The sequence below is a fragment of the Citrus clementina genome, unplaced genomic scaffold (genome assembly GCF_000493195.1).
Source record: "Citrus clementina cultivar Clemenules unplaced genomic scaffold, Citrus_clementina_v1.0 scaffold_9, whole genome shotgun sequence".
NCBI classification, from domain to species: Eukaryota; Viridiplantae; Streptophyta; class Magnoliopsida; order Sapindales; family Rutaceae; genus Citrus; species Citrus x clementina.
The window spans coordinates 18,053,632-18,075,153 of record NW_006261964.1 but is presented as its reverse complement, the minus strand read 5'-3'; the positions used below and the strand labels follow the sequence as shown (position 1 = coordinate 18,075,153).

Below are 21,522 nucleotides of genomic sequence, written 5' to 3'. Positions count from 1 at the left end.
AGTATATGTGAAATTTCTTCCTCTGAAACACACACTATAAGAAAACAGTCAATAGATGACAGATTATAGGTATATCATAAAATTCCGACAGAATTGTGATAGAATTTTGAATTTATCATAGATTTATGATAGGCTTGTGATAGAAATATTTACTATCATGAAATAATGATGGTTTTATGATAGGATTATTTTTTATCATGAAATTATGATAGAATTGTAATAGAAATTTATTCTATCAAAAACGTATGATAGAAAAATAATTTTGACCACATTTGACCCAAACTTGATGTATTATATAAACTTAAAATACTAAAATTTTAAAATTTTTAATTATAAAATAAATTCTGAAAATATGGAACGCACCGTTTGGTGCTTTGTAATCCTAATCCTTTTTTTTTTCCCGAGTGTTGAATCTCATCACTTATGCTGCGTTTACTTTTTTGGATTGGAGTGGGAATTCTGAGGAGTGAGAATCCTTGGATTAGGAGTGTGGAGTGGGAGTGGGAGTAGGGTGTTTACTTAGACTAAATGAAAGTATGGATTGTCAATCAGAATCCTAATTATTTGTTTACTTTGTCTTGGATTGGGAGTAAATTATTTTAAATTATAATTTTATCCTTATGTACAGAATTATAATTTGTAATTAAAAAATTAATAAAAAATATATTTAGAAAATAAAATAAATATTTTATTATATTTATAAATTAATAATAATTACTAATATTCTTAATTATGTAAATCATAAATTTTTATTAATTTTAATTTAAATTATGTGAATAAAAATTATTAATAATAGCAACACAAATGAAATATTATTATTGATAATATATTACAAAATTAATATTTTTTTAGAATAAAATATTTATTATTATTAAATAATTAATTAATTAATATTTATTAAAATTAATATTTAATATTTATTAAAATTAATATTTAATATTATTAATTTAAATATAATATTTATTTATTTTTATTTTATTAAATTTAATAAAATAAATATGATATAATTATTTATTTTTAATAAATATGATATTATTTATTTTATTAAATATTATTTATTTATTTATTTATTTTTATAAGGATAAAATGGGAAGAGGGGGAGTGGATTCCCACTCCCACCTCCCCCCATAGGAGTGAAAATTCCACTCCCCACTCTAAAATTAAATAAGACCCACAAATTTCCACTCCCACTCTCGCTATTTTTAAGATAAGTAAACAAGAAATTCACACTCCAAACTTCCCCAGAAAGTACCCTCTCATCTTTAGAAACCCTAGACATTCGTGTTCAAGCCGCCACTTTGCTGCCGTTTGAACACTCACTCTCAATTCGTCGTTGTTTCAATGTCTTATTGCCTCTCACTTCTTAACTATGGAAACCCTAAATTTCGTGACCTTAACTTTTGAAACCCTCACTGTCATCGCGCTGGAGAAACACAAGCCAAGCAAACAAATTAAATTCAGCCAGTTCTATTTGGAATCAATTACAGGTCTGTTTATTAGATCTATCTATCTAACCTTTAGTTAATCAATTTTTTATTATTTTTAATTCTCTCTCTCTCCCTCTCTACGCATATACATAGAGATATACTTTCGATTTTAATTTGTAGTCTAATATCCTCAATTTTCGTGGCGTAAAGCGAGGTCTGTGGTGTCTGCGTGTAGTATCTTGGATTGGAACACTACATGGATAATGCTTTGAAGAGGTCATAAACAGCCAATCAGGTATCGATTTTATTTTAAATAAGAGCAATTGTGCTAGCTATTGAAATGATATATGGTGTAGAGTTCAAGATTGAATTTTGTCAATGGCCGTACAAAATATAGTGTAGCTAGATTTTAGTTATATTTTTATAAAAAATAACAACTATATTTATTATTATAGGTTGTGGGGTTTGAGTCTTGATTGTATAATGCTTGCTCTTAACTTTTAGGATTTTTCTACTGTTGAGCTTCGTTTGTGCTTGTGCATAGAAGATTGGGTTGTTGTCCATTGTTTCTTTTTATTGATGTAGAGTGGTAGTGCATGCAATTTCTTCTTTATGGGTTTTGTAAAGGTAGTCCAATGGAGAAAATTTATAAATGGATTGTTTAATAAGTTTTCAAAAATATTTTTATAAATTTTGGTAACTAAAGTGAGTCAAAAAGAAATAGAGCAATCTGAAGTAATGCCACTTGTGAGTAGCTTTTGATTTTGTTTTTGGAAAGCATTCTTGTGATGTTTGTGTCAATTTTTTAAGAAATTTATCCATATAATGATTTTGATGTAAAAGTATATAGAAAAAGATGCATCATCATTACATGGCTCTTTATACTAGCTACCTAATTCCTTTACCAACCCACTCTCCCAATATTTTCCATCAAAATCTTCCTCCACTTTGCGGCAACAGTGCACAAATTTTTCAAGGTCTTAATCTTTACTTGTTTAATTTTGCGTCTTATATTATATTTAGATCAAAATAACATGTCTGAGAATTGTATATTGATTTGTTATAGATAATGGTCCAAGCCTTTTAAGTGTGAAAAATGAAAATTGTTAGAGCTTGGATGGTAGCTTGGAACAAAGGGAAGGTAAAAAGAATTTTTCATTTCAACTATAAAAATCATTGTAGTAATTGTTTTGATGAAGGAAAATACCAAAGTGAACAATTATTTTTAAAATCGTGGAAAATTTTCAGCTTTTAAAAATAATTGTTATAAAACTTATGTTGTGATATTGACTTGTGTTTTTAGCTGGAAAGCAAACTTTAAGCTGGTCAAGCTAATGTTGCTGTTGAAATTTCTTTGTATGTTTTGGTATTTTATTTCGATGATGTGATGTTATCCTGAAATTTCTTGTTACAGGACCTAAAGAATTTGCTGATTTGTGGGGCTGCCCTAGTTAATGGCGAGTAAGTGTATTCTTACTAATTTTTAGAATTCTTCCAGGTAATTGATGCAAACTTTTATACATAAACTCCTTTTGGGTAATGTTTAGAAATGCAATTCTTTATGCCTTTGGCCGTACCATTAAGGAACTAAGCTTGCTAGGTTATGTCTGTTTTAATGAAAAATGAGAAAATTAGAAAAAAAATAATTTTATTGTGTTAAAGATGTTGATCTTGGTGTTCTTCACAACATTTTTAAGGTTTTTGCTGATCCAGAATTTCCAAATGTCATTTTAAGAGTTAGATAGTTATTGTGTGTCTAATTTTTCAAGCCATTTCAATGTTATTTAGTGTATAATTTTCCAAGCCACTTCAATGTCTAGTGAAATATCAGTTACATAAACATATTTTAAGTGTGACTACTGCCTGTAATCATTGTAAATTGTAGTGATGGATGTTGATATTTGCCCTATTATTTATATGTTTGGCTTAATCTTGATGGATGCTTTATGTAACACTAAGTTATTGTAAAGTACCCAACTAAATTGATATATGATATCTGAGAATATTCATTATGTAGTAGTCTATTAATTTTGCTTGTGGTATGTTAGTAAATGAGAGGAAATATTTGAATTCCTTGAAGTAATTAGCGCCAATACACTGCCAACTCCCATCATATGAAAGGGTTAAGTTTTATATATACTATAGCATTTGACTCTTGTTCTTAATTCATGATATTAATTTAAGTGTGTACTTGCATTAGAGATGATTATTCTTCCTGTTCTGTTTCAGCTCAGGTGTACTATCAATGGTAGTGTCTATTTTGTTTTGTGATTTTTTCTACATATTACTACTAGATGGAGCTTAGTTAATTATGTGATTGCTACAAAATGAATTGTAACAAATAAATAGGATTTGTTTTCAGTTTGGTAACTAATCGAGTGTAATTGGGAAAATTTGTAGCTCATTCAAGTTTGGGTGACCATCCGGCAATCAAAAAGTCAGTTAATGGGCATTGATTGATTGTTATGAGAGGGAACGATTGGGAAATGTAGTTGGAATTAGATGTTGGGAATGATTCTCATGTGCAGAACTTTTATTTAGGAAATTTCTGATTTTGGGTGGATGTTATAGCTTGTATAGTTAAATGAATATTGAAGTTTGAATATATATTAAATTTCATTTTTTTATATTTATTTGATTTTTTTAATTATTAGCATCATATTTTACATTAATTTTACATTCAAAATTTAATTTCTAAAAGCAAATTTGCATAGTTCGGGAAATAATAATAATAATAATAATAATAATAATAATAAATATAAAATAATAATAATAACAATATCAATAACAGTAAAATTCAAATAATAATAATAATAAATATTTTAAACTAATATTAATTGGGATAATACCATTTTCCACCCAAAAAATTTGAAAAGAAATGCAAAAAATTGAAATAATTTTGAGTTTCCCTCTCAAATGTGATGTGATATACATGTGACTACTAAAAACTATCATAAAAGCATGACGGGAAAAATTCTATCATAAATTAATGACACTGACATAGATGACGGATAGGTTGTTTGTCATGCACCCCCTTTTATGAAAGTTATTTCCCGTCATCTATTACCAGTTTTCTTGTAGTAACATCTTCGGATCACCTGATCTGAGCATAACTTATACAAGTATGGGTCATCCCACTGGTAGCTTCTAACATCATGAAATTTCTTTTTCTTTTGAAAATTTAACTCAAATGGTAACAATCTACTTACTAAGTAGTTAGCAAAATCTGCATACCATAGAGATCCGAGTTGTTGGAGCATTGGTACATGTTGTAGCACTAACAGTTGTTCATCAGGAAATGTTTCAATGATGTCTTGTCTAGTCAATGTGCTCTTATCTTCTTCTAGCCTCGACAGATGATCTACTACTTGATTTTCAGTCCCATTTCTATCCTTAATTTCCAAATCAAACTCTTGAAGCAATAATACTCATCTTATTAATCTTGGTTTGGCATCTCTCTTCGAGATTAGGTGCTTGATGGCTACATGATCTGTGTAGACTGTCACTTTAGTATCCACCAAGTAAGCTCTAAATTTATCGAAAGCAAATACTATTGCTAGCAACTCTTTCTCTGTAGTGGTGTAATTAATTTGAGCTTTATTAAGAGTTTTGCGGGGATAGTATATAGAGTGGAAAACCTTATTCTTTCTTTGTCCCAACACTGCCTCAACAGAATGGTCACTGCCATCACACATCAGCTCAAAAAGTAGAGTCCAATCTAGTGCTATAACCACTGGTGCAGTGATCAAAACTTTTTTTAGTTCTCTAAAAGTTTGAAGACGGCCTTTATCAAATTGAAAAGGCTTGTCATGTTCTAGTAGTGAGCATAATAGTTTAGCTACTTTGGAGAAGTCTTTTATGAATCTTCTGTAGAATCCAACATGTCCTAAAAAACTTCTAATACCCTTGACTGAAGTGGGAGGTGACAGTTTATCTATCACTTCTATCTTTGTTTTATCTACCTCTATGTCATTCTTGGACACCCTATGACCCAACACTATGCTTTTTTGCACCATGAAGTGACATTTTTCCCAATTGAGTACTAAGTTAGTCATCTCACATCTTTTAAGAACTTCTTCCAAGTTGTGTAAACAATCAGTATACGTTTCTCCAAAGACTGAGAAATCATCCATGAAGACTTCTAATGTTTGCTCCACTATATATGAGAAAATATACATCATACATCTCTAGAAAGTTGTTGGAGCATTGCACAAACCAAAGGGATTCTTCTGAAGGCAAAAGTTTCATAAGGACAAGTGAATGTAGTTTTTTTCAGATCCTCTGGGGTTATAGCAATTTGGTTGTAACCTGAATACCTATTTTGAAAACAACAGTATTGTTTTCCAGCAAGTTTGTCCAACATTTGATCTATAAATGGAAGTTGAAAGTGATCTTTCCGTGTGGCTTTATTGAGTTTCTTGTAATTCATACATACCCTCCATCCAGTCACTGTTCTTGTAGGAATAAGTTTATTCTTTTCATTTACTATCATTGTTATTCCTCATTTTTTTGGAACACATTGTACTGGGCTCACCCATGAATTGTTTGATATCGGGTATATGATCTCAGCATCCAGCCATTTGATGATTTCTTTCTTTATAACTTCCTTTATAATGGGGTTTAGCCTTCTCGGATGCTCTACTGAATTGTTGTAGCAGTCCTCTAACGGAATTTTATGCATGCATATGGACGGGCTGATCCCTTTAATGTCTGTCATAGTCCATCCAATTGTTTTTTCGTATTTCCCAAGCACATCTGCCAGACTTTTTTCTTGATCTACATCCAAAGAAGATGAAATGATTACAGGAAGTGTATTATTCTAACCAAGATAAGCATATTTTAAATGTGAAGGTAACAATTTTAATTCAAGAGTAGGAGGTGATTCAATAGATGATAAAGTTGTCTTTACTTTCCTGTATGAAAGATTTAGAGGTTCAATAAATCTGCTATATCTGTTAGATTGCCTTTTTCCTATCCAATCTATCTAGTTTGCTGCAACATCTTCTTTTTCAAAGCTTTCAAAGGTGGCAGCTTTGATAATCTCTTTACTGTAGCATTTATTTATTCTGTCTACTACAGTAAGGTCCACAACACTCAAAAAATTGCAATCTTCTGTCTCATCAGGACTCTTCATAGCTTCTAATACATTGAAGGTGACTTGTTGGTCATTCACCCTCATGGTTAGCTCTCTTTTCTGCACATCTATTAGAGTCTTCCCGGTTGTCAGGAAAGGTCTTCCAAGTATAATTGGTACCTCTTTATCAACCTCAAAGTCTAGTACAATGAAATCCACTGGAAAAATGAATTTGTCAACCTTTACCAATACATCTTCAATCTTTCCTTCAGGGTATGCATGAGATTTGTCAGTCAATTGCAGAGTGACTGTTGTTGGCCTGCACTCTCTTACTCCCAATTGCTTAAATACAAATAATGGCATTAGATTAATACTGGCTCTCAAGTCACAGAGTGCTCTGCCATTGTACCTAGTTTCAATTGAACATGGTATTGTGAAGCTTCCTAGATCCTTCAATTTTTGAAGAATCTTACTCTGAAGCATGTGACTGCATTCCTGTATTAAAGCAACAGTTTTAAATTCTCCTAACCTTCTTTTTTTAGCCAAAATATCTTTTAAAAATTTCACATAATTAGGCATTTGTTCCAATGCTTCCACAAAAGGTATGTCGATGTGTAATTACTTCAACACTTCCAGGAATTTGCTAAATTGTTTGTCTTGTTTTTGTTTCTGGAATCTCTGTAGGAAAGGAGACGGATGCCTAAATTGTTGTACAGCTTCAGGAGGTACCAATCTTTACTCCTTTGATTTATTGTAAGTTGTCATCACTGGTGTTGCAACATCTTCTTCAGTAGTTATTGGGTGATTTCCTTCCAAAGTTACTGCAGCTTGACCACTAGTACCAGTATTTTGATGGCTAGGTTGCTGTAACATCTTTTCATCTTGAGGTGGTTCTTGTGAGGAGTTAAGTTCTAAGTCACATCAACATGAATATCAACATTCTTCCTAGATCTTAAGTTGATTACTTTACAGTGTTCTTTACCATCTCTTCTTGGATCTTTTGTATTGTTGGGTAAACTTTCCTGAGATATGCTACTCATTACTGTGGCAAGCTATCCAATTTGGTTTTTCAGGTTTCTCAAAGATACAGTTTGACTTTGCACAATTGCTTCATTCTTCATGATATAATCCTTAATAAGTGTTTCTAATGAGGTGATTTGATCATGGCTAGTGTGTTTTTGCCCTTGATTCTAGTGATGAAAACTAGGTGGCTGAGCATGTCTGTTCTGTCCACTGGGTGCTGGAGCATACTGATTTTGATTGCTCCATGAGAAATTTGGGTGTTGCTTCCATCCAAGGTTGTAAGTATTTGAATATGGGTTGTTCTGGGGTTGTCGGTTGAAATTGCCCACATAGTTTACTGATGCTGGATTTCTTGGACAATTGTCAAATACATGCTCCTCACCATAATACACACAAGATAGTTCAGCAACTTGCTTTACTGCTGCAAGAGTAGAAGTCATGGCTTTTACCATATTAGTCAATGATGTTACTTGAGCTAACAATGTTGTAATTGCATCTATATTATGTACCTATGCTGCTCCTCTTGCTACAATTTGTCTAGTTGATGGCCACTGGTAATTATTGTTAGCAATTCTCTCTAAAAATTCATACGCTTCAATGTAAGATTTGGATAATAGGGCTTCAAATGATAATGACGAAATTTGTTATCGATGTAGAGGAAAAGGACATTGGTCACATACCTACCGTACAGATAAATATTTTTATAAACCTGTACCAAGCATCCAAGAAAGGCAAAAGAAAGATTAAGACTAATTTATTCGATGACTCAGATTCGAATGATTTGACTCGTCTTGATGTCTCCAATTTCTTCAAGGGCACAAGAGGAAAATCAATCACTTAATTGCTGATGGAAATGTCTACACTAATTAAGCTCCCGTTGTTATGCTATAATCATTAAGTTTCTAATATGTTAACATTTATACTTTTTATATTTTCATCAGATGTACTTAATGTTCATATCTAACCCTGATGGCTAATGAGTGCATGAACTTTTGTTTAATGTAAGGTTATAGATTTTGGAAATAAATAATCTATTTTGGAAATGAAAGTTGGAGATATATGCTTGGTTGACAATGCAACCATGCACATTATATCTAGTCCTGCAGACCTAATTGAAGGCTCTGGTAAAGCTAAAATCTTGTTAGCAAGTGGAACAAAACTAACAATACAAAATGCTTAATTTTCAACAAGATCCAAAAGAAATCTGCTAAGCTTTAAATATATCTACCAAAATAGATATCATATTAGATTTTAAATGAAAATAATGTGGAATATTTGTACATTATTAAAAATATTTGAGGGAAGAAATGCATATTAGAAAAGCTTTTAGCATTCTCATTAGGATTGTATTACGCAATTATAAACACAATTGAGAGCTACTTAGTAATGAACCAAAACTTTACAAATCCAAAAATACTTATATTGTGGCGTGATCGCCTTGCACACCAAGGATCTACAATGATGCGTAGAATTATTGAAAATTCTCAAAGATATCCATTAAAGAACCAGAAGATTCTATTGTCTAATGAGACTGTTGGTACCGCTTACTTACAAGGAAAATTTGTTATTAGACCATCCACTTGTAAGGTTAATCATGAATCTCTATTGCTTTTATGAAGTGTCCAAGGAGGTATGTGTGGACCGATTCATCCACCTAGTAGACCATTTCGTTACTTCATAGTTTTGATTGATACATCTGCACAATGATCACATGTTTATTTATTGTCCACAAGCAACGTTACATTTGCAAGAATGTTTGCCCAAATTATAAGATTAAGAGCACAATTTTTAGATCATCAAATTAAAACCATATGTTTAGATAATGCTAGTAAGTTTACATCTAAAACATTTGATAACTATTGTACATCAATTGGGATCAATGTTGAACATTCTATTCCCTGTGTTCATACATAAAATGGATTGGTAGAATCATTGATTAAGTAATTGCAGATAATTGTAAAAATTTTACTTATATGTATAAAATTATCAATAGTTATATAGGGTCGTGTTATTTTACATGTTGCGACATTAGTTCATCTTACAACCACAGTTTATTATTGATATTCTCCATTACAACTTATACTTGGTCAAGAACTTGACAGTTACCATTTACGCACTTTTGCGTATGATGTTCATGCTCCTGTATCACACCCTTAGCAAACAAATATGAGAACTCAATGTCGTTTGGGGATTTATGTCGGTTTTAACTCACTTTTAATTATCAGATATCTTGAACCCTTAACAAGTTATCTTTTTACCACACATTTTGCGGGTTGTCATTTTAATAAGACAATTTTTCATCATTAAGGGATGGAAAACCTCTTAAAGTAAGGTATAAACTTTCTTGAAAAGTTTTCACTTTATCTCATTTAGATCCTCATACCAATCAATATGAAATAAAGTAAGAAGGATAGTACTTTTACAGCAAATTGTAAATCAATTTAGTAAAAGTAAACAAGTCACATATTCCAATATTCCAATTGCTAATACACCAACCTGAGCAATTGTTCATGTTGAACAATCAAGCATACAAGTAGCTAATGAGTTATATGTTACATGTCGAAAATGTGGTAGACCACTTAGTTTCAAAGACAATGTTCCTAGGAAGAGGAGAATAAATGATTAAGATCATCTTGAAATAATGTTCAAGCTATAAATGTACCCATATTATTTGAATCATCAGTTCTAGATGAACTGATGGTCCCTGAAGAAACACAAGTCCTTAAAGAGATAGTAACCCGTGAAGGGGTATGAAACACAAAATGGGAAAAAGTTTACAAATTATTCTTATATGAGGGAATTGTGTGATTGTAATGAAATAGACATCGACAATGTATTTTCATTCACAACAGCTACTAAAATTAAAAATGATTTTGAGCCTTAAATTGTCAATGAATTAAACAAGGGCATGATTGGCCCTAATAGAAATAAGAAATCCAAGCAGAATTGACTTCTCTAGTTAAACATGAAGTTTTTAGAGCTGTAGTTCAGACGCCTAAAGATGACAAACGTATTGGATACAAATGAGCATCCGTAAGGAAACAAATGAACATAATGAAATCACAAATATAAAGCGCAACTAGTTACACGAGATTTCTCACAGATACCTGGTATTGATTATGAGGATACATATTCTTGGGTAATGGATATTCTTACGTTTCAATTTTTAATTTAATAGTCTCAGAAAGACTTGGCATGCATCACTGGACACTAATATTTACATGAAAATCCTTGAAGGATTCAAAATGTTTGAAGCATATAAATCAAAAAATGATAATCTGTATTCAATCAAGTTTCTACAGTCCTTATATGGATTGAATCAATCTAGGCGCGTGTAATGTAATCTTCTAGGTGAATATTTGATTAAAGAATTATATAAAAATAATCTTATTTGGCTATGCGAGAAAATTCTAATCTGGATTTGTAAATGTAGCAGTTTATGTTTATGACATGAACCTAATTGCAACTCCCAAAGAGATTTTAAAAATTGCTGAATATTTAAAGAGAAAATTTGAAATGAAAGTTTTTGGGGAAAAAAATTGTCTCGGCCTACAGATCGAGTGTAAAACAAACGGAATGCATATTTATCAATCTACTTATGTTGAAAAAATCTTAAAGCATTCAATATGGATAATGCTCATCCATTAAGCGCTCTTATGGTTGTTCAATCTCTGAATCCTAAAAATGATTCATTTCGTCCTAAAGAGAATGATGAAGAGATACTTGATCTATAAGTACAATATCTAAATGCAATTGGTGCTTTATTGTCTCTAGCTTAATGTACCAATACATCTTCTGATACCTTCGTGGACAACAGGCTTCAGGTTATCTTATTCAAGTGAGCCAACGAAGAATCCTGATCTTATTGGTTATGCAGACACATGCTACCTCCTTGATCCTCACAAAGCCCGTCACAAATAGGATATGTTTTCACTTACAATGGCACGACAATTTCATGGTGATTTACTAAGTAGACTTTCATTGCCACTTCCGCTAATCACTCAAAGATCCTTGCATTATATGAAACGAGTAGAGAGTGTATTTGGTTGCAGTCTATTATCCATCATATCCTGAGCACATGCAATTTGACTTTTGTAATTGATATTCTAACAATTATATATAAAAACAATTATGCTTGTATTGCTCAAATTAGAGGAGGATACATCAAGGGTGATAGAACTAAGCATATCTTATGAAAGTTTTTCTACACTCATAGGCTCTAGTAAGACAAAAAAAATTGATGTCAAAACAAATACGCTCCACAAATAATTTTTCTAATCTTTTTACTAAAGCTTTGCTTATTAACATCTGAGAAATTAGTCCATAGTATTAAACATGTGTCGTCTCAATAAATCATCAGATCGATACACAATTAGCTTTTACTAAAAAGGTTTTAACGAGATAATATTGAAGCTCACTTAGTCCCACTTGTTATCATGAAACGTTTATGTAATTAAAGTGGTGAATTCAAGAGGGGTGTCATAAATTGTAGGGACTTCATCACTTTGCTTTTGTAAAGTCCCACATCAAATCCCCATTAATGTAGTAACTTAAAAGTTTTAAGCATATAGACATTAAATTCCAATCCGTGCGATTTAATAGTGTAATGACCATAAAACTATTAAACTGTATGGGTTAATAACTTTCTTACACTTTAATAAAGTTTATATATATGCTCTTTTAATAAGGTAATCAATTCACAAAAACTCATCAATACTAAACTAACTATTAACAAGGTACTTAAAGTACTTTGTTTTAGTGTAAAATTTTTCTTTATTTATTTTATTTATAACAACTTAAATAAAAATATAAACTAAGCAACTGTACATTATTTACTTCCTTAGTTTGTGTGATTATCTTCAACATTTTTGTTTTGAAAAATTCAATCTTTATAAAGGTTTTTCCATCGACAACTACACAACCGGAGAAAAGAAAAGAAAAAGAAAATTGAAAGATGTGAGACAAATCTAGGAGATGTTCATGATAGGTACGGGAAGATTGGTTTGGCTATTTACAGACTTGAGAGGTGGTTTCACTGGCGAATGATTTCGTTATAGCCGTTTTTCAATTCCCGGACATCGTTGGTAAACCACACGACACAACAAAAACCCTCCCAATTTTTAGAGTTACTCTAGATTCAGACAAAACCTAAGTCTCAGAAGTAGGGGTGTCAAAAAAGCCCGCCCGGACCGGACCCGGCCCGGACCCGACCAATCCGGTCCGGGCAAAACCCGGACCGCATGCATATAAAAACCGGATCCGGGTTTGAAATTCTCAAACCCGGACATTTCCGGGCCCGGGTCCGGGTTCAACACAAAAAACCCGGACCGGACCCGGTTTTTTAATAAATTTAAAAAATAAATATATTATATATAAATATATAATTATGAATTTATGATATGTTAGATGTTATTTAAATTTATTGTGTTGTTGAATTTAATTTATTTATTTTATATATAGATTGAATGAGTTTAAGTTAGAAATTAGATGAATTTAGGTATTAGAAAGTAGATTGAAATAATTTTTATTTATCATTTGTGCAAAATTTGCATTGTTAATGTGTTATATATTTGTATTTGACTATTTTCTTTTTTAAAGTTTGAGATTGAATGAGTTTATTTGATTATTTTCTTTTTTAAAATTTGCATTGTTAGAGAAATGAAAAAAAAAATTAAAGAAAAAAATTGAAAAAAAATTGAAATTATCACATGCGGGTTTTAAAAACCCGGATCAAAACCCGGACCCGGAAGGTGCTGGGCTCAAGCCCGGACCGCACCCGGAAAAACCGGGTTTTAACCCGGGTCCGGGCTTGCATTTCTCTCATCCGGTCCGGTCCCGGGCAACACCAAAACCCGGACCGAACCCGGATTTTGCCAAGTCTACTCAGAAGCCGAATGGCATTGCCCTTTGTGTTTGTAGTTGTTGGATTGCCCTACAATCTAAGGACAGGATTAGAACAAGACAAAATCGCCCTTATAATCTAACGACAAGATTAGAACAAAGACAAAAGGGTTGGCCTACCTTACATTTAACGTAAAGTACAGCCCCCTCACACAGCTGAGAAATGAATTCCAATAAGATCCAGCTGTGTGAGGGGGCTGTACCTTACGGTAAACGTAAGGTAACAGCTCCCAAGATAAAATCACGAGGTTACTTATCCCATGGAAAAATAGCTAGACCGTAAAATACAAAGAGAAAAGGAAACCGGTAAGAGCAAATACTCTCTTTTTAACAAAATTTATGTTATACTCATAGATAAAATTATGGTGCAACTATGGTACCGTGCCACAATTGCACCTAACCGTTAGATTTTCACTTATTTAAGTGAATCCCACTTATTTGAGTGGATCCAACGACTAGTGCAACTATAACACAGTACCACAATTACACTGTAACCTGACCATATACTCAGTTCAAAACGTATCTAAGTTTAAAATGTATCTTTCTATTTTTGGTTTTGTGATATAAAATCAAATCATTTATTTTTAAAATCTATCTCTCGAAGAAGCTCAAGCAGATTATGGATGCGTTTGGAATTGAAATTGAACAACTATAATTTTTAAATTACAGTACTAAAATATTTAATAAACATTCACTCTTATAACTTAAAAGATATATTAATATAATTTTACGTTTGTATAATAAAAAATTTATTATATATTTAATAATTTTATTAAAATTATTATTTAAAATTTATATTTATTACATCTTATTAATTTTTATTTTATAATTATAACTTTTTATCCATAATAGTTGTAACTTTTAATTAAAATTATTATTTAAAATTTATATTTATTACATATTATTAACTTTTATTTTATAATTATAATTATAATTTTTTATTCATAGCAATTATAACTTTTAAGATACTAGCACCTCTATACCAAACACAAACAGGACTTATATTATTGAACACACAAAAGCATTACATAAGAAGTTCCCGCGAGCCATAAAGGCCAAACAAAACAGAAAGTTACAGAAAAGAAAATGGAGTATCGACACTCCAAATTAAAATTGAGAAGATGCATCTTTCTGATAAAGAAAGAATGAAGCAATCTAGCTTCAAAGTTACTTGTAGAATTCCATGACATAGGAATTGCAAACGTTACATTCAAAGTTGATACCCTTAAATCCAGCTTCGATTGCCAATGCAGTGAACTCCTTTTTGGTCCGCTCCCTTCCATGAGGAATTTGGATTAAAAAAATTGCATCTAAAATGAAGGAATCCCTTGAAGCCTCGGTACTGTCAGGCACTTCTGGCAACGTTGAGTTAATAACAAGTACCTTTCCATCATTTGGAAGAGCTTTGTAACAATTCCTCAGTATCTTTATGCAATTCTCATCATCAAAATTATGAAGCATCCACTGTAAAATTGAAAGATAAACTTGCATGTTACTTGCTTAGTAGCCCCATGCTGAGTACTCATTAATGATATAATTCAAGTAATTATGCATGCATGCGATTGATAAATAAAAATATGATTAACCTTCATTAAAATGGCATCCCCCTCTGGAATTTTTTGGTACATATCTCCGCCAACATGTTCCATGCCTGAAATATAAATTAATAGACCCATTTTGTTAGTGTAGTATCAACTAATCAGCAAAAATACAGGATTAGATAAGTTTTTGACAAAAATAGAAATATTAACATCATGGTAGTAGACAATAAATTAAAACATACCGGGATAAGATGAGGCATCTTTTATAACATGAGGTACGTCAAAATTAATACCCTTAATATGAGGGTATTTGGAAATTATGGTCGCAAGGGTGATTCCTAAACCACCGCCAACGTCAACAAGGCGCGTAATATTCTGAAAGCCTTTGTAGGATTCTACAATCTTATTGATTACAAAAGAAGTCTGGCCGATCATTCCATTGTTGAAAACTTCATTGAACCTGGAGTCGGTGCCCAGATAATCGTAGAAATCCATTCCGAGGGCTTTATTATACGAAAGTTCTCCTTCAAGAATTTGGTCTTTCAATTGGAACCTAAAATTTCCAAATAAGAACACACATTTAGAAGCTTCATGGAATGAAAACGGATCAAACTAGAAGGGAGAGTGACCGTACTTAATCCCTCTTGTAATTTATTTCTATCACTTTAATTTATGATAGATTTTTTAGTACCCCATTTCATCCATGATATTCCAATTGTGAAAAAAAAAAAGTATGCCATTAGCATGTAATATTTTAATCAATAAATAAATTAACCAATTTTAATTTATGTAGTGGACTCAAATAATAGGTTTGTATATATAAAAGTCATATTTATTCTTTAACCGTGTTTTTTATGATAGATTTTTTAGTACCCCATTTCATCCATGATATTCCAATTGTGAAAAAAAAAAGTATGCCATTAGCATGTAATATTTTAATCAATAAATAAATTAACCAATTTTAATTTATGTAGAGGACTCAAATAATAGGTTTGTATATATAAAAGTCATATTTATTCTTTAACCGTGTTTTTTTTCTTTCTTTTACTGTCTCATATTCTAACATAAAAAATAAAATGAGATATTACAAAAATTTACGATAAAGGAGAATTAAAATGATAAAATTAAATTCCAAGAGGGAGTTTAATGTATTATTTAACAAAACAAAAAAAAATAGAAAAGTAAAAGAAGAGCGAACATACCAGCCAGGCATCATTACTTTGTCAAGAGACAAGTTCATATAGGGACGCATTGAGACGCCGTTTTGATCACTCACATAGTATTTAGCGACAGGAGCGAGACTGTAGAGCCTTACTCCATGAGTACTGAAAGAGCAACAAAGGATATTGAAGCTCACCAGAAGCCCGAGAACCCGATCCAACATCTTGGCAGCACCCTCAGGATTTTTGGTGGGAATTTGAGAAGCAATCTCTGAAGCAGAAAGCTCAGCACCAGGACCAGCTTTGTTTATGATATCAAGAACATCAAGATTTACTACTGCTTGAAAAACCGCGGGTAGCACTATTGCACTTCCCAGTACCATGGCATGTGAATATACCTCTTCCTCTTCATTGGTCACTTTTGATTTGCTCTTAGTGAAAGAACCCATTTGCGCGTTTAATTTCTTGCTCCTGCTTTGCTTTGCTCTTAGCTTAGTGTTTTTGAATCTTTTATACCACTACTCTTATGCTGTGTTTATGCTGTCTTTACTTACGGGAGTGGGTGAGGAGCGTGAATTCCTTCCATACCAGTGTTTATTTCTTTTAAATGAGAAGGGAGTGAGAATCTCACTCCGTAAATCTCACTTTTTTAGAGTGAGAAGTCCCACCTCTCCCTTTTTTATCATTTTATTTTTTTAATTTAATTTAATATTTTATAATTAATAAAATAAAATAAATAATATTATATTTATTTAAATAATATTATTATATTTATTTAAATAATAATATTATATTTAACTAAATAATAATTTACATTGATTTTAAATTAAAATTATTTTAAAATAATATTATTATATTAATAGAGAATTAATAAATATAATATTATTATTTTATATAATAATAAATTTAATATAATTATATTAAATAAAATAAAATAAGGTTTCATTTTATATTAAAATTAATAATTTATTGTTCATAATTAAGAATATTAATAATTATAATAAATTTACAAATATAATAAAATAAATATTATTCATTAAATATATTTTTTATTAGTTTTGTAATTAAAAACTATAATTCTTTAAATAAGGATAAAATTGTAATTTAAAATTATCTACTCTCAATTCAAGACAAAGTAAACACATAAATTGGATTCTGATCTCTATTCCATACTTCCATTCCAGTGTAAGTAAATAACCTACTCTCACTCCCACTCCACACTCTCAATTCTAGGATTCTCACTCCTTAGAATTCACAATCCAATCCAAAAAATAAACACTACCTTACAGTAGCAGCTCGACCATTAGGCAACTTGGGCGGTTATTTAGGGTCGTGTTATATATGAAAGCCCTACATCCACATAAGACGAATATTTTGTACATAAAAAGAAAAAGTGAATTATAAAGTCATTATTATTCATTTAATTTATTATTATTTTATAACTCTTTTCTTAAATAAACTAGTAAATTCCTATAAAGTCTATTTAATGTAATACTTAATAGTTGTAATCCCTACAAAACCTATAAATTTTATTATAGGTTATAATTAAAAAAATTTTCCCACAAATTTTTCCTACTATTAAAAAATTAATAGTTTCAATCCTACAAATTTTTTATTTTATTATTAGAATTAATATGTTATAATTAAAAAATTTATATTCATTTTAAACTCTATAAAAAGCCTCACATTTTGTTACTTATACATTAAATTTTTCCTCCAAAAACTATGACACTATATGTTCTTGATGCTTTAGAGAGAGAAATCTAATAGTTTTCTCTATTCTCCATGGTTATTGGTCATTTCTCAAATCCTCAAATAATTAAGATAAAGATAAAATTAATTTATGATTTCATCTCAAATTTCAGATTTTATCTTTTTATTATTCTCTTAATTAGTTTTGTTATTTATTTGTTATTATTTCTTTTCAATATATTCTTTTGTTCATCTACTATTATTATTTTTTTCTGTGTGCTTGTTTTATCTATTTTGAAATAAAAATGTATCGGAAAGCATTAAAAAATAGAAGAATAGAAAAATTAGTTTAATCAAAAAAAGAGTAGTAAAAAAGATGTAATTTGAGTGAAGAAATAATAAGTGAAAATGTTATCATTGAATTAAAAATTAATGGATTAGCAATAGTAGAATAGAATTTTATTTAATAATTTTACATTTTAGATTGTTGGAAGAATTGATTTTAACTAAATAAATTTTATAATATATCTAATATATATTTTTTATCTCATATTTTAAGAAGAACTAATTAAAACTAAATGCCTAACGCCAAAACATGGTTGAGTCAAACTTGAGTTCTCATGCTCTAATTTTAGGTATCATTTAAAAAGCTCAGCACCTTAGTTTTTTTTCTTATTAATAACCCATTTGCACATTAATTTTTTTTTATGTAATATTAATAGTGAGGGTAAAATCTTGAGGGTATGGGTTCAAGTCCTAGCGCAGAGTCAATATTAAGATTTGACTCTCCAGTATAATGAGGGTTAGTAAGCTCCCCTACATTGGGGTTGAATCGATTTACTTCCAATATTAATAGTGAAGGTAAAATCCCCTTTTAATTTTAAGTGAAAATTAACATTCGAGTTATATTATAATATAATTATTTAAGAGATTTTCGACTGCTTTTTAATTATAAATATTAATAATATTCTTATTGTAATATATAAAAATAAATAAAAAAACATCATTGTCATTAATTCAACTTTATGAATATTAATATAATCTCATCTCAAAAAAAGTTCAGCCGCCCTAATAAATATATGTTTGTCGATTATTTCAACACGGAAAATTGCTCCACCTTAAGTCAATGACGAACAACTGCAATTGGAGTCCTTCATTTTCTCTCTCAAGATACATATACGCTAGCTAATTCTGCCTCCTCGACTTTTGCACCTTTGGCAATAAATTATATAACTTTTGTGAGTTCCAAAAATAGTAAACAATTCGCATCGCGCACTGATGGAAGAGATTATCAACTTCTTTTTTTTTTTTTCCCCGTATGACGTTGACGAGACAATGAAAAATTAAATTAAATAATTTATGAAGAGCCGTACATCAAGAGGCTTGATCTTATCTTCTCTGCAAATTGCACATCCCACGTGAATAAAGCGTTGTTACTTTCAAAGGGACCAGCGAGCATGCCAGAGATGTCAGTTTTTTTAAAGGCTACCTAATTATTTTGAGAAATTATCACTCACTTTCAAAAATTTAATATCAAAACTAGTCATTGAATAAAAATTTTTACAGTAATAATCATATACATTTTTTATGGAATAAATTACCCCCCAATACTCATCTCTTATTTTACTTCAACAACAACTAAACACAAACTCTAAAAAATTACTCTTATTTCACTTCTCAAACTCCCTCCAACAACTAAACATAAAATTATTTTTAATTTTATATGCATCAAACAATAATTTTTAACTAGCACCGAAAATAAAATCAATCAAGCCAAAAAAGAAGAAAAAAAGCTCATTAAGATTATTTTTTTTTTCCCCGTATGACGTTGACGAGACAATGAAAAATTAAATTAAATAATTTATGAAGAGCCGTACATCAAGAGACTTGACCTTATCTTCGCTGCAAATTGCACATCCCACGTGAATAAAGCGTTGTTACTTTCAAAGGGATCAGCTAACATGCCAGAGATGTCAGTTTTTTTTAAAGACTACCTAATTATTCTGAGAAATTATCACTCACTTTCAAAAATTTAATATCAAAACTAGTTATAGAATAAAATTTTTTATAATAATAATCATATATATTTTTTATGGAATAAATTATCCCGCAATACTCATCTCTTATTTTACTTCAACAATAACTAAACACAAACTCTAAAAAATTATTCTCATTTCACTTCTCAAGCTCCCTCCAACAACTAAACATAAAATTATTTTTGATTTTATATACATCAAACAATAATTTTTAACTAGCACCGAAGACAAAGCCAACCAAGAAAAAAAAGAGAAAAAAAGCTCATTAAGATTTTTTTTTTTCCCCGTATGACGTTGACGAGACAATGAAAAATTAAATTAAATAATTTATGAAGAGCCGTACATCAAGAGACTTGATCTTATCTTCTCTGCAAATTGCACATCCCACGTGAATAAAGCTTTGTTACTTTCAAAGGGATCAGCAAACATGCCAGAGATGTCAGTTTTTTTAAAGACTACCCAATTATTTTGGGAAATTATCTTATATAGTCACTTTTAAAAACTTAATATCAAAATTAGTCGTAGAATAAAAATTCTTACAATAATAACCATACACATATTTTATGGACTAAATTATCCCCCAATACTCATCTCTTATTTCACTTCAACAATAATTAAACACAAACTTTAGAAAATTACTCTCATTTCACTTCTCAAACTCCCTCCAACAACTAAACACAAAATTATTTCTAATTTTATATGCATCAAACAATAATTTTTAACTAGCACTGAAGAAAAAGTCAAGCCAAAAAAAGGGAAAAAAAGCTCATTAAGATTTTTTTTTTTTCCCGTATGACATTGACGAGACAATGAAAAATTAAATTAAATAATTTATGAAGAGCCGTACATCAAGAGACTTGATCTTATCTTCTCTGCAAATTGCACATCCCACGTGAATAAAGCTTTGTTACTTTCAAAGGGATCAGCAAACATGCCAGAGATGTCAGTTTTTTTAAAAACTACCCAATTATTTCGGGAAATTATCTTATATAGTAACTTTTAAAAACTTAATATCAAAACTAGTCATAGAATAAAAATTCTTATAATAATAACCATACACATATTTTATGGACTAAATTATCCCCCAATACTCATCTCTTATTTCACTTCAACAACAACTAAACACAAACTTTAGAAAACTACTCTCATTTCACTTCTTAAACTCCCTCCAACAACTAAACACAAAATTATTTCCGATTTTATATACATCAAACAATAATTTTTAACTAACACTGAAGACAAAGTCAATCAAGCCAAAAAAGGAGAAAAAAAGCTCATTAAGATTATTTTTTTAAAAAAATTTAGATTGTAAGATTAATTAAGTTTTATTTATGGGTATTGTAGATATTTGAAGAAACAAATATCTTTATTAATTTTTATTACAATGTGGGTAGATATTTACTTGTGTGAATCCAAGAATTAGAAAAAGTCCGGAAAATATTATATTTCTATGACTTGTAGAAGAAAATCCGATCGCCAGCAAAGGTTGTCATCGCCCAGGCGATGGCATCCATCACCCGCCCTTCTCGTGGGCTAAGGGCCGGCAAAGGCATGCATCGCTCGGGCGATGTCATCCATTGCCCACCCTTCTCGTGGGCTAAGTGTGGGCGAAGGCATGCATCGCCCAGTCGATGGCACCCTTCGCCCGCACTACTTGCGGGAGATACT

General features: G+C 30.6%; 1 protein-coding gene and 1 long non-coding RNA gene across 3 annotated transcripts; one reads left to right on the top strand and one right to left on the bottom strand.

Moving 5' to 3' along the window:
• Positions 1–1,159: 1,159 nt before the first annotated feature.
• On the top strand, positions 1,160–4,022 carry LOC112096219. 2 transcript variants are annotated; one of them, XR_002904320.1, is made up of 4 exons: positions 1,160–1,487; positions 1,638–1,722; positions 2,842–2,925; positions 3,828–4,022. It is a non-coding gene; the product is annotated as an uncharacterized LOC112096219 (long non-coding RNA). The 2 variants fall into 2 exon arrangements; XR_002904321.1 differs by having other exon boundaries at positions 1,162–1,487; positions 2,842–2,888.
• A 10,381-nt stretch (positions 4,023–14,403) lies between these two features.
• LOC18033218 (anthranilate N-methyltransferase) lies at positions 14,404–16,782 on the bottom strand. Its single transcript, XM_006421008.2, has 4 exons — positions 16,169–16,782; positions 15,209–15,519; positions 15,012–15,076; positions 14,404–14,889 (listed from the first exon to the last, which is right to left on the bottom strand). The coding sequence occupies exons 1-4, from the start codon at positions 16,573–16,575 to the stop codon at positions 14,593–14,595; spliced, it is 1,080 nt and encodes a 359-aa protein (XP_006421071.1). The 5' UTR covers positions 16,576–16,782; the 3' UTR covers positions 14,404–14,592.
• Between the last annotated feature and the right edge of the window lie 4,740 nt (positions 16,783–21,522).

Coding starts and splice junctions, on each gene's coding strand:
- LOC18033218 (XM_006421008.2), bottom strand. CDS start 16,575: ATGGGTTCTTTCACTAAGAGCAAATCAAAAGTGACCAATGAAGAGGAA. Junction 15,520..16,168: donor AAAGTAATGATGCCTGGCTG/GTATGTTCGCTC, acceptor TGGAAATTTTAG/GTTCCAATTGAAAGACCAAA. Junction 14,890..15,011: donor GGGATGCCATTTTAATGAAG/GTTAATCATATT, acceptor TCAATTTTACAG/TGGATGCTTCATAATTTTGA.